The following is a 13,690-nucleotide window of genomic DNA, read 5'->3' as shown; positions in this document are numbered from 1 at the left end:
AAAAAAGAAGAAAAAACCCACTTTGCCACCCTCTCCCTTTTCTCATACTTAAAAAATAATAATAATAAAATCTCTGGTTCTTGCAGAAATAACCCTTTTGTCAAGATGAAAATGTTTATAGAGTTTGGGACAGGGAGCAAGAGGAAGGTGAATCTTTGTTTAAAGATTCTGAATCTGTTTGGGCCATGAGACGCTGAAGTTGTTTGATCAGAGTGCCTGCGAAGTACTTGGGACAAGCAAGTGGCCAAGGATGCCTCCGATGAAGTGGTTCTGAGTTCCAAGAGGGTCCTGGGTGGGGCAATCTTAGGCCTTCCAAGTCCACCCTTCTCCCCCAGCATCCCCCTAGGGCCAGCTCTCCTCCCAAAAGACACAGATTGAGGAGAGGCATCGCTAAAAATGCACTGTTGAGCAGCCAAAGTGCTCTAGAGGGATAAGGAGACATGGGCAGAGATAGAAGAGAGAGGGGGGGAGGACTCAGGGAACGAAACAGACTTTAGAAGGGAGAAGGGAAGGGAAAAAGGAAAGAAAAATTCGATGGTGCCCTATAGTGCCCACACGTGCACAGAATGTCTAATCTGAACTTTTCAAGGCAGGATGTTAACAAAGCTTGTATTTCTGCCCTGCATTGTAACTTGGCCTTATCACAGTGTAAAGGGTGGGGAGATTGTCCTAAATTATGTCCAGGCAGCCCCCCTGGATCCGTGGATTAAGAGATTAAAGGAGACCACTGGGCAAGGCCTCCTCTTTCCCCTTCATATTCCTGGTATGATAATTGCTTAAACTGATTTGCACTTTCACAAAAGCTCGAAGGACGCTTTGTAGCTTGAACAGAACAGACGAGGTTTCTCTATCAATGGAAATAAAACTGATTAATGCGGCCTATCAGGATAAGAAGCAAATGAAGCATGCAAAAACAACCTCGTACCCCAGAAGGGGGAGGGGGAAACGAAGTTTCCTCCAAGACTGGTTGCAACTTTTTCTTTAATGTTAAGTTGACGGTTTTTCCGAATGCTTGCCTTATAAGGCCTCTGAGGCCCCAAGACTGGCCTCATCACCTCCAGCCGGTTGGGTCCAGAGAGAAAAGGGAGGAAGGGAAGAGAGGCGAGAAAACAAGCAGGAAGAGAGAAACACACTCGGATTGGGGAGTTTTAAGTCTGAAATAGTTTCAAAGTGCTCAAACACTGAACCGACTAAATGCTTTCCCAAATCCTGGGGGAATATCATTTCATATATATCTATAATTGCATGCTTTAAATCTTTATCAACACCATCACCACCAGAGGTTAAGAGAAGTCAGCATTTTAAACCTGAAATTCAAACTGAACTCTGAGTCGGCTGAGTCGGGGCACGCGCAATAGGTGAAAGTTGGGTTATAAAACTCTTCTCTCCTCCCTTTTTAGAGGACTTACATTTGTTCTAATCTCTCCTTTTTCTACCTCCATCTCTCTTAAAAATGTCCAAGAAATCACCTGGGCAGCCCCTTTCTGTTGGGGAGGGTGCCTGGGCTTTTGGGGTCCAGTTGAGGGCAGGCCACACTTAAAAGTATTAAGCTCCTTTAAAAAAAAATCGCTTGCAATTTCCCAAGACAACTACTCTGTGGGCATATTGATAAATCTTTATTGACAAAATATTGACATTGACATACTTCTTGGAAGTATATAGTGTGTTAGAATTCTAACAAATTAACACAAAACACAAAAATATTTACATTCTGGTATAGAAGACATTAAGGAAGCATTTGCCACTCTCTTTAGTAAATCTATGCTCTTGGAATAGAAACTCAGTGCTTGAAAACTTATCGCCGCGTCCTTGGCCACATGTATCTTCCCCGCCAACTACAGTCCTTGATGGAGTTTATGTTTGGAATGGCCTCTACGGGTGAATGGTTGGACTGGCCAATTTCTCCAACCACCGAAGGGAGATGTTAGAAATGAGAGAGTGTCCAATAAATGGAACTAATTTAGTTTCTGTTGTTTTGGGTTTGGGTTCGTTGATTTGTTTGTTTTTTTCCAGCACAAGTCCTGACTCCATTGTAGGGACCCTCCCGCCACCCGCAGCCCCTACCTGCTCCCAGTCTGGTGCTCCTTAAGAGGACCACGATTTGGAGCCTACCTCACTTAGCTTTCACAATCACTTTGACGTCAGAAGGTATCAAAAAGCGTTTACACACTGCACATGTCTCCGAGGGGGCAAAAAATCCAAATGAAAAACACACAGAACTTGTCTTTCAGAGGAAAAGCAAATTACAATTCATTTTCTGTCTTTAGACACCATTCGCCCAACGACTGCTACATGCAATTCAAGTTTTTGAAACAGGTGTGGGGATGGGGCTGGAGATGGAATTTTGAACGTTATTATTACCGATTCTTTTCTAAAGACTGGGGGTAGGGGCGGTGGAAACACTGCGAAGTGCAAAGAAAAAAGTTCGGTGCCTAGACGAGTTGGTTTTGATCATCATTGCCATCATTTTTTTTTCTTTTAATGGACTGCGATTAAACGGCGTACCTGCCAATCGGGATGTCTCCCTGGTTTGCCTTTTGACTGACAGCTCCCCTGCTCCAGCGCGGTATGCTGGGCCACGCTGGAACCTTTCTCACTTGCTCCTTCTCTCTCTCACTCGCTCGCTCGCTCACTCACTCACTCACTCAGCTGCCTCTTTAAACGAGGGTTGCATGGTGATGAAGGAGATGCTGCCGCCGCCATCCTCTGCCTCGGTTTGAGGCCCTGCAGCCTGGCAGCCCAAAGTCTGCGGTGCAGCCGGCCTGGGCTCCCTGGACCCCCTCTCCCCTTCTCCATGGGTGTGTGTGTGGGTGGGTGTGTGGGCGCGCCCCACGCTGTGGGATTTTGTTCTGTAGGTTTGTCTTCGCTCCCTGCCTGTTCTGCTCTTGTCCGTTTCTGTGGGGTGCGGTTTGGAGTTTTAATCGTCTGAGGTCACGTCTATTTCCTCGGGACTGGCCTGCTTGGTGGCAATCCTCCACCGGTTAATATGGTGCGTCCCTTTTTTCTTTTGTTGTGAATCCGAGCCTTCTTCCTCTAGCTTCTGCCTTTTGAACTTCGTCCTTCGGTTTTGAAACCATACTTTTACCTGCCGGCAGAAGCAGACAGGCCATTAGTTCTTCTCCTGTGCCTGCGAAGCAGCTACCCAGCCCGGGAACCCTTCCCTCAGCCCAGACCCCATGCCCACACTGCCAGGACCTAGTCTCCCAGCTGCAGAGTCTGCGGCTACCCTCCCCTGGGCTCAGCTCTGGAGCACACAACACCCTTCCCCAGCTTCCCTGGTGAGGCACCCAATGCCCGCCAGCACAAAGTTCTTGAAAAGCAGGGGCACATCCTTTAAAAAATACCCCGAGCTCCCTGCCCACTCACAGCGACCCCATAGGGCAGAGTGGAACTGCTCCAGATAGTTTGCAAGGCAGACGACTGCCACGTCGTTCTCCTGCAGAGCAACTGGTATGGTAGGTCCGAACCTCCAACCTTTAGGCTAGCAAGCAGAACACTTAACCACTACGCCACAGGGGCTTCTAAAATAAGTGATGAGTGAGGGGAAAATTGAAAAGAGACGTGTCCTTAATTTCCTGGTACAAGCCGGTGCAGGAACGATCTCCTGCGCCTGTGGCTGAGGCTCTCCGCTGGGCCCAAAGCGCTTTCTATTTTCGGGCTGCCTGGCCTAAATATAGCGCCCTCCCGCCGCAGGCCCCAGCCTTGCGCTAGCAGTCAGGGTCCACCAGAGCTGTATCCGCCTTGCAGCGATTCTCCCAGGTGAGCAGCTAGAGGTGGGGAGCTCTGGGAAGCTGTGGGACGGGTGGGGTGCTAAACCTGGAGACCGGTGCAGCTGTAGATCTGCAGCCCCACAGGCAGACTCAAAGTGAAAGCTCCCAGGAACAGGGAGCAAGAAGTTAGTAAGACTGAGAGCAGGGGAGAGGCCGGCTGCTTCCTCCTAACCAGCCTCTGGAGTGGTCGAGGCCTAGACAGGACTCAGGTTGCATCAAGTCCTACCAGAGTGCCCACAGACTGGCCTTATAGAATGGGGAAGGCAGTGAGACCCAGTCCTTTCTCCTAGCCCCCCTGGGGAAGCATGGCAGTGGGTCCCTATCTCAGCGACCCTATAGCAACACTGCCTAAGCATCCCACCAGTGAGTTAAGTCCCAGCAAGGTGACTTCAGTCTCATGACACCCCCATCCACCTGCTTTCTATAGCGACAGCAACAACCCAGGCCAGGTCCAAACCCTCTGTCCCACATGTCCAATCCAAGCTCTCCTTTAGGGCAGCCGGTCCAAGTCCCGGCTCTCTTCCCCGCCTGCCTCAGTCCCCCAATGTGCCCCATGGCAGAGCAGAGCGGGGGAACAAGGCTGAGTTTAATTTGCTTTGAGTTTGCTAATTGAGGGGGAGGACGGTTCATTTCTCCCCGGCGCTCGCCCAAGACGCACGTCGGTACGCTTGGGGCTTGACACGCACACAAAGGCTCCAGGCAGCGTGGGCAGCGAGGCGGACAAAGACCTCCGCCGCCTGGGCTGTCCCGGAGAAATCAGCCGGCCGCGCCTTGTGCCCGCCGAGCACACACCCGGGAGCCCCTCCTTGGTTTTGTCTGGGGGGGACGTTTTAAAACAAAAGCCTCGACCTCTTTGCGCCTCCCAGAAAAAGTGTTACAACTTAATCGGCCTGAAAACGTTACTGTTTACTGGGAACTTTGACCCCGCCCTGAGGCTCCGCGTACAGTAGCACCTACTGTAGCCCTGCGCCCCCTCCCCGCCCAGGGGCAGGCCCGAGCCAGTCCCGCCTCAGGACCCCACTGTTCAGGAAGGACCTGTCCCCTGAGGCTGCCCCTCTCCGCAGCTTCCCAGTCAAGTTGCTCTGGTTTCGGCTAGAGGCAAGTGCCTGGCCTCCGCAAGGGACTCTGATCGCCTGTTAGGGAGTAACTGGATGCGTAGCTGGGGCCCGCGAGCCCGCAGTAGTGTGCACCTCTCTCTTAACCAGCTCCCTACCTTATCCAGCCTGGCGCCCAAACACCCCTACACCCCTCTAAGTTCTTGCTCTCTTTGGGCCCAATGATGAGGCACTTGGCCTGTCTCTGAGGGCAGCCAAGACCTCGAATCGCACCAAAAGTGCAGAGTCGTCCTAGCCTGGAGCCTCTAGGGATGAGCAGCAGGGGATGGGATGGGGTTGGGGATATTCCTGGCTGCCTTCGGAAGTCTGGGGACACCTGACCCTTACAGCCTCCCGCTAGAGACCCGTGAAGGCAGGCACTGCCGCGTGTGGCACAGAACTGTGCCCTTGGCGAAAAGCGGTCTGCTAATTGCAATGACGGTGCGGGATTCTGGGCCCTGAGATCTGGGGGCTAAGGCCACATGAGGACCCGGCTTCTGGGCCTGGCCGCGCTCACCTGAGTTTCCGTGAGGCTGAGGCTGTGCGCCAGCTGCTTCCTCTCGGCGCCCACCACGTAGTGGTTCTTCTCGAAGGCGTGTTCCAGCCTCAGAAGCTGGGACGGAGAGAAGGCGGTTCGGATCCGCTTGGGCTTGCGGGCCAGCGCGTTGTGCAAAAGGAAGCTCTCTGGGCTGGTGTCGTTCCCTGCGGGGGGCACAGCAGAAGCCCCGTTGGAGGGGTAGCCCGTTCGCTCCGCGCGCTTCGCTTCTCCCGAACCGGGCTACTGCGGACGCTGTGCTCAGAGCTCAGCCAGCGCCGCGCTGCCGGGTCTGCGGGACTCCAGCCTCCCAAGGCGGACGCCCGCGCCGCTGCTTGCTTGGACAGACGCTACCACCGATGTGCACCCACACGGCCGCTGCACTGGCAAGCAGGCAAGCAGGCGAGTCCGCGGGTCCTTCGGCCCCGAACCTCCGCGGGCTGCGGCCGCGCTGGCGCCTTGGGCCTCGGAGCCCAGAGCCCGGGGCAGAGGAGGGGACTTCCCTGCCAGGCCCGTGCCTGGGTGCCCATGACCCAGAGAATGGGCTTTCGGTCTAACCTCTCTGGGAACTTTGACCCCCGAGGTAGAGAGGCGGCGGGCCGTTTTCCAGACTTAGAAACGTACTGAATTATTATTTAAGTGTTGTTTCCCCTCCGGGGAAGTTTGGCGGCCGGCCTGGTCGCTCCCGCACCAGGGTACGCGCGCGGCTCCTACCGCCGCCGCCTCCTGGCTCTCAGCTCCCCGCTCCTAAGAACTCGAAGACGGTTGCTGGCGGAGCGATCGAAATCCCGGTATCGGAACCGCTGGGAGTATCCCCTGTCATTGCAAAGTCCCCACTGCGCTAGGCCTGGTGGGGGTTCAGAGCCCTGTCTGACAGGAGGTGCTGAGAGAAGCGTCTAAACTTTTGGAGCCTGAGTTTGTTACGGTGGAATATGGATTCCTCCAAACTCTCAACAAAGACAACCTACATTCCGGCAGGAATGAAAGTAAATTCGTCTAGGAGTGAGCGGGGCGGTGGTTTTGTTTTCATTGGTTTGGTTTTGTTAATTATGAGGGTGGCATCTACTCCATTTTAGGCTTCCGCGGGAAAGTGAAGGGTTAATGAATGGACTCGCGGTTGGGTACTGACCCATCCAAAGAGGGTCTTTTCCCCACTCAAAATGCTAAACTAATCACTCGCCGCTTTTTTCTGTACTTTTAAGTATCTTCCAAGCGCCAGTCGTGGGTCGAGGTGGAGGACAAATATATATATTTTTTTAAGACAAGAAAGAAAAACACCCAAACAAGTCCTCCCTGCCAGCTTGCCTCCGACCAGGTTCATTTCTTTTCAAAGAAAGACAAAAACCAAACCGAATCTGCCTTCCCGCCGCAGCCGCTCAGCGCCCCAATTCAGCAGGTCGCTGCGTTAGCGCGGAGCCCCTGGTGTGCCTCGCCCCGGCCGTCCTACCCTGATCTCCAAAAGCAGAAGATAAAAACACGCCAGACTTGGCACCAGAGATGTGGGGGACTCCCTCGCCGCCAAAAGAGGGTTGGAAATTGAGCAGCTGCCGGGCTGAGCAAAGGCGGCGCCTAGTAGGTGGCTAACGGGGCCGAACACAGCCCCGGTCCGCTGGACCCGGTCCGCGCCCCTGGGAGCAGGGTTCGCCAAGGACATCACCGAAAGGAAGCGAATCTGAGCCCCCCAAGGGCTTCAGTATTCTTGGGCGGCCCGCAGCCAACACTGGCTGCCGGGCCCGCTTGGCCTGAGCGCACTGGGGGTCAACTTCCTTGCCCGCGCCCCTTTCCTCAAAGGACCGAGAGCCAGCAGGCCAGCCCCGCAAAGGAGCCGCAGCTCCAGCGCACACCGTGCTGTGTGCCCGGCCACCCCGCCTCCTTCCAGGCGAAATGACCTCCGCTAGGGCCTTCCCCGGCGCCCACCCGGGCGGGCCAGGCCGGTTCGGATTGCGACTCCGCGGCCCCGCGACGTGGCACGTACCTTGGAAGCGGTGGCCAAGATACCGGTAGCGGTGGATGAGCCAGGGGTAGAAGGTGGACGGGTCCCTCTGCTGAGAAGCGAAGAGGGGGTGTGGCGAGTGCGAGGAGGGCAGGGGGTGGGCGGCCAGCGCGTGCGGCGGCGGCACCGGGTGCACCGGCACGGCGGGGTTGGGCGGGTGCGACACCGCCTCGGCGAACACCAAGTCCGGGTTAGAGTAGACGCCTCTGCCGGCGGCGGCGGCGGCGGCGGCAGCCGAGTGGAAGCCGTTGAGAAACGGGTTGATGGGGCTGGAGTTGGCGTAGCTGAGCGCCGCGGGGCGGATGGGGTCCTCGGAGCGCGAAGCAGGCAGGGGACTGTCCTTGGCCACCAACGATTCGATGGTGAAGCAGCGCTTGGGCGCCGGCTGGAACATGCTGCGCCAAGAAGCGGGCGCCCGGGGCTCCCGGCTCCGGGCGACCGCGGCGCGCTGCCTCCTCCGCCCGCTGCCCGCGGCGAGCACCGACGCGACGCGACTGGGGGGCTTGTTTGTTTGGGGCGGTGGGGGTGGGGGGAGGAAAGAAAGAAAGGGAAGGGAAGGAAAAAGGAGAGGAGGGGGGAGGGGAAGGAGCGGCGTCGCCGCGGATCCCGAGAATCTTGCACCAAACGCGCCCAACCTGGAGAGAGGGGAGAAATCCTTCCAGAAGAATTTGCAGGCGTGGATTGGGGTAATTTTTTTTTTTTTTGGCGAGATGGCGTGGGGGATCGGAGTTGGAGGCAGGGAGGGGGGAGGGAGTTTCTCGGGGGAGGCAAAAAAAAAGTTTTCTCTCCTTTGCAAAAGGCGGGCAGGGCGCCCTAAGTCCAAGGACAATCCATGGAAGTGTTCGCTTCTTCACAAGTTGTGCAAACGATTTGTTAGTTCATGAGCCTAATTAGTGCGGGGATCACATAAACAGCTTCCTCCGATGCCTGGTAAATGGCTTGATGATTGGTCGCTATTACTCGCCCTGAGGTGGAAGGGGGGGAGACTCTTTAAAGTGCGTCAGAGGGCGGCGAGCGCCTGGGAACCCGGAGGCCTGGATCGGCGCCGAGAGTGGAACGGAGTCGGCGCCCCGCCTGGGCCGCGCCGCCCCCCGCCTTGCGCGCTCGCCCCGCGCTCGGCTCCCGGCTCCGCCGCGCCGGCTGGTCTTCTCCTCCTCCCTCGCCTCCTCCTCTTCCTCCGGTTTTTCCTCCTCCTCCTCTTCCTCCTTCTCCTCCTCCTCTTCTTCCGCCTCCTCTTTCCCCACCTCCTCTTGAGCAGCCACCGCCTTCACCTCCTCCTCCACCACTCCCTCCGGGGCACCCTGGTCTCTGCAGAGTCCCCAACCGGCGCCGCCTCCGCGGCGGCCCGCTGGATCCGGAGCCGGCTATGGTTAAGCTGGTGGGACAGACAGACAAACCCGCCGAATCCTCGCGCCCAGCGCTCAGCCGCGGCAGTCCCCCGAGGCCCCGCGTCGGGGGAATTGGGATCTCCTGGGAACACAGCGAGGGTAAGCGCGCGGAGCGGGCTGGGGAGTGAGTGGGCTGCGGACCGCGCGGTTCAGCGCCCAGTCCCTGGCAAAACTCGTCGCCCTTTCCTAAGCTGGAAGGGATCCTAGGGCTTGGGGTCCTCCCACGTTTCCAAGTCAGCCGGGGCGCGGCTTCTCGGGTCGTGGCGTTCTTGATCCTTGACCCTGCTTATTCGTTTGCAAGTTGAGTCGCGCATCGCCAACCCAACCTGGACGGTGGGCTTCCCGCGCTCGCCTGTTCTCGCCCGAGGCTCTCATGCCTCCTGTCTGGGAGGGTGCTCACTTCCAACCCTAAACAGTTCCTTCTGGAATATCTGGGAACACGGTCCAGGGTCAGGCGAGCTGTGGCTGCGGGGCATTACTCTTACCTCTCTGTTGTTAATTGTGCTACTGTTGTCATTACTGTTGCTGGTGGTATTATTAATATTATTAGTTCTATTATTATTATGCCATTCCTTGTCCCTGGGGCTCAGTGGCTGAGCAAACCCACAGCTCCGGAACTAGGGACTGCCGTTAGCGTCTCCAGTCCTAGCCCCCTGTCCGCATTTTCGAGCTCGCCTTTAGTTTTGGGATGATTTTAGGGCCCAGTTCCCTCATCCCCATTGGCTCTCACGGCGGCATAATTATGATCACATCCCCCGGGCGGCTGGCGCTGCTCTCTGTTTATTGGTGGTTAAAGATCTATTATCTATTCATCAGCCGCCTCGTTTCCCCTTTTTTTCTTTTTGCCAATTACATTCCTCTAAAGTGAAGTACCAGCAGGTATTTTTGCACGTTTACAATTAATGATAAAAAAAATCTGGCGTCCTTTAAATTTATGACTCCGAGGCCCCTGTTATTTCTCTTAAGGACGCAGAAATGCCTGTTGGGTGAGTAGCTTGCCTTGAGATACCTGGAGAAATCGAAGGGCAGGAGACAGAAGAGCAGGCTCCTAGAGCGAGGAGGGGCAACGCCGGCAGATCTACCAGCCCCGCCCCCTTTATGCTGCCGCACTCCCCACCTACAGCCCTATAGCACTGTCCTGTGGCATCCCAGTTCTCCCCGCCTGCGTGTTTGTGTTGGTCAAGTTCTTGACTTTATTCAAGGTATAGTGTTGGGGGGAGGGAATCAGAAAATGCAAGGGTGGGCAACAGTGTTTCCTAGGTTATCCAGTCCCAGGTCAGACTAATAGGAGGCAACCATAGACCATCCGCTCTGCCACCCCTTTACCTTCCCAGGGTGCATACACATACTTATAGGGTCAACAAGGGGCGGGTTGGGCCCACAGGTTTGCCTTGTGGGCCGAAGAGACATCCCACTGGCCGCAGACTGCTGCAGACCTCTGCCACATTTGTGGCAGGCATGGGTCTGCCGATTTAGCTAGCACAGTGGCCCTGCCTTTGCAAGCTGTCTTTTCCTCAGGCCCAAGAATTCTGGGTTTTTGATTGGTCCCGTGGAGTGAGGGATGCGCTGGAAGACAACTGTCTTCCAGCCTCCAAAACATTGGCTCCAGCTTGGAAATCCACCTTTGAATTTTCCCTGGGCAGATGCCCCACCCTGCCCAGGCCAGTGGGGTGGGGGTGGGGGGTTATGAAGAAAACCTTGACTTAGGGGGTGGGGGTGGATCCAGTCTCCAGGAGTTTCCTTCTCCTTTTGAACTTTGGGGAGGGTTGAAGGGTCAAGGTCATGTCTGGCCCTCAGGGCTGTAGATCCACAAGTCTGAGGTGCAAATTATGGGTGCTAATAACTCACCGTGAGAGGTGGCCAGCAATAGCAAGAAATAGCTGTTCCTTGGGCAATTGACATTAGTGGTCATGGCTAGGGGATACCTGGGAACAGGGGGTGGCCACCTCTGTCTAGATGGTGCCAGGCCTGTGATAACATAAATGACTGAAGGGACTGCTGTTGTTATGTAAACCTCTTACTGAACCCTAAGAGGTCCACCAGAACCAGGGAGCCTTCTCCCTCTTTCAGCCAGGGCCTAAGATCCTGAGAGCACGGTAGTACAGAAAGTGCCCCAGGGAATGTGCCCCAAGCTGGAGCCCAGATCCTTCAGCCTCCTGCCCAAGGCGGGGACATTTGGCCAGGGCCAAGGGCCCAGACCGCTGAGAGTCTGTCTCCTGAGCAGCGGCGTCCTCAGACCACAGGCCTCTGTCTGGCTTGCCGGTAGTGGAGGAGGAGAGAACAGCTGGAACCCTGGCCCACTCTTCAGGCGGGAACAAGGCACCCAGCCACACGCTGCCGCTGATCCCCAAGCCTCACTAAGAGTACACGCTCGCGGTTCCGGAGAGCCTGGCTTCTCCCGGAACAAACCCGGAGCCGTTATGCTATGTGCCTGACCTGACCGAAGAGCCCGGCAGGTTTGCTGCCCGGCCTCCGCGTGCGGAGGAATTAACTAGGAAAGTGACTCATTAACCAGGATGGCGCTAGGAGGCTGCTGGGACAAGGGGCGCATGAGTTCTTCCTGGGACGCATAGGGCCTAGGAGATCTTAAAGGCCCCTCCCTGTCCTGAACACCTCAGCTGCCTCCTCTTCCTGGTGGGTTCAGTCTGACCAGTGCTGTACTGGTAACCCCTTTGTTCCATAAAAGCCCCCAAAGTTGTGGGTGTTGGCAGACAGCAGGAGGGTGGGGGTGAGGCTGGGGGGCTGTGAGCCTTCAGCTCAGAAGGAGAGATCCCCTCCAGCACCATCCCCTATCTGGCCCATATCACTCATGAATCTATTGTACAGGCGGCTAGTGGAAGGTTCTAATCCTGGATCTGACCCGAGCTAGCAGTGAACGTGGACAAGGAGCAATTTCTTTCAGACCTCCATTTTGTTTCCTAGAAAACTATGGCTGGCGGGTGGGGATGACAGACAGGGGGTGGAAGTCTGAGGGGGGGAGGAGCACCCTGCATCTTACTTGTGGTGGCACCCTTTCGATACATTAATCAATCCAAACTCAGAACCTCAGAACGTGCACGACAAATAGTGGGTTTTATTGTCTGAAACCCACTGGCATCCAGACCTTTCCAATTCCTAGGGGCTCTCTGTCGGGTTTCTGAGGCTGGCAATCTTTACTGGAGCAAAACAGCTCAGGTTGCCGTTAGCCATCATATGCTCTCCGGTGGATGGGCTGGCCATACCTCAATAAATCTGTCTTCCCCACTCCCTCCAAAGACAGCCAATCCAGGGCTGAGGCGCAGCTGTGAGCTTGAACAGGTTCTCGCTAACCTCTGGGCGCCTCTGTTTGCTCTTCTATGAACCGGGCTGAGCAATGGTAGTAGGCCCCGGATTGCCATGAAGATCCACTGAAATAAGCCAAGCCAAGTGCAGGGCACAGTGAGCTATGGGGAAAGGTCGGTCCTGCCCCTGCTGCTGCCTTGCCCTTGGGTGGTTACTTGCCGGAACATGGGACTTGTTGCTAGGGTCTAGCTCTGAAACAATAAAGCTGTACAAACATAAGCTATTGCTGGTCATACCTCTGCTTTCTGCCCCCTGCCCCCACCATTAAGTCAGGAGGTCCTGGAAGCCATACTTCGCTGAGTCCCCCCCAACCTCCCCAAGGCCCCATACTTTGGGGAGCACACTGGGACCCCCATTCCTGGGAGGTATCAAAGAGCCGGTTTTCTGAGGGTCCTGGCAAAGGCATTTGCTCCCAGTTTCCTGCCCAGCTTCCCTGCTCTTTGGAAGTGCAAATGCCTGGGCCCTAGCCAGCTGGTTGGTTCCCCGCAAGATGCCAGGGCGAGCGCTGACTGCTCTCACGACATCCGTGAACTCCCCACCTGGAAAAGCATCAACAATACCTTTTCCTGTGGGATGACTGAACAGAACGGGTCTTAAATGCTTGCGATCTTGGAAGCGCTCACCAAAGATTCCTTAGTATTAAATCAAGGCCCCTTGCACTTCAGCCCTCCCAGCGCCGATTCAGGTCCCCGAGGTGGGGACCCTCTGGTGTAGCTGCGACGAAGATCGCCTCGCTGGAAGCTCAACCATTCTGGGGCCAAGAGCCGACGGAGTGCGCCCCAGAACGGGGGCGGGGAGGGAGGGGCGGGCTCGGCGTCCAGTTCAAACTCCTTCAAACCCTTCTGATTCCCAGCGACCCGGCTCCTCCGAACGCGCAGGGTGGCGGTGAGACAGGAAAAGTAGAAGTCATACCTGAAAAACACTGCATAAAATTGCTTTTACGGCAAATCCCTTTTTGGCTTCCTCCCCAGAGGCCGCGCGCCTACCAGGGGTCCAGATCGGCGAGCGCGCAGCGGCGCCTAGTGGCGAGGGCCTCGCGGCTGCCCAGAGAGGCTCTTGGCCCTGGGTGCCCCAAGGAGGGCGGGCCTGGATGGCGCCCACCGCCTAGATTCCCCGACCCCCAACTCTGGGGAGCACAGCTAAGAAGACCTCCTTCCTCCTGAATTCTCCATCATGCTCCCTAGACGGCCAGCGTCTTCAGGAAGCAAGCTACCTGAAGACGGCCCGCCTAGGGGGACAGTGTGGTCAAGAATGCCGCGCTGTGGTACTGCACAATGCTCCCAGGCTCCCTGCTGGAGGGCGATTCCCTGGCCAGACCACAGTGGTTTGGGGAATGCGGCGCCGCTATGGCAAATGCCCTTCCAGGCGTGAGCAGTGAGGTCCGGGGAGCCGAGGTGCCCCCTTGGGGTAGGCTCAGGACAGGGCACTCCAGATGGTCACTTTGGAGGTGTCCCCGAACCCCTGGACGCAACCGGAATCACAGGCCCTTGCTCCCAGAGAACTCAGACCCCATCCATTCCAGGGAGCGGTGGGGGCGATGAGAGGAGGTGGCAGGTCTTGCGGGCTAAGCCTGAAACCCGTGTGCTGTG

At 56.3% G+C, this 13,690-nt stretch overlaps 1 protein-coding gene across 2 annotated transcripts; it reads right to left on the bottom strand.

The window, feature by feature from the left end:
- Window positions 1-2,220: 2,220 nt before the first annotated feature.
- Window positions 2,221-8,567, bottom strand: EMX2 (empty spiracles homeobox 2). 2 transcript variants are annotated; one of them, XM_075533732.1, is made up of 3 exons: window positions 7,375-8,543; window positions 5,382-5,566; window positions 2,221-3,085 (listed from the first exon to the last, which is right to left on the bottom strand). In XM_075533732.1, exons 1-3 carry the CDS (start codon window positions 7,784-7,786, stop codon window positions 2,918-2,920), a joined length of 765 nt encoding a protein of 254 aa, XP_075389847.1. In that variant the 5' UTR covers window positions 7,787-8,543; the 3' UTR covers window positions 2,221-2,917. The 2 variants fall into 2 exon arrangements, with proteins under 2 accessions (XP_075389847.1, XP_075389848.1); XM_075533733.1 differs by lacking the exon at window positions 5,382-5,566 and having other exon boundaries at window positions 7,375-8,567.
- Window positions 8,568-13,690: the final 5,123 nt, after the last annotated feature.

This window comes from Tenrec ecaudatus, chromosome 16, assembly GCF_050624435.1.
Source record: "Tenrec ecaudatus isolate mTenEca1 chromosome 16, mTenEca1.hap1, whole genome shotgun sequence".
In the NCBI taxonomy this organism is placed as follows: domain Eukaryota; kingdom Metazoa; phylum Chordata; class Mammalia; order Afrosoricida; family Tenrecidae; genus Tenrec; species Tenrec ecaudatus.
This window is presented reverse-complemented; position numbering and strand designations above follow the sequence as displayed.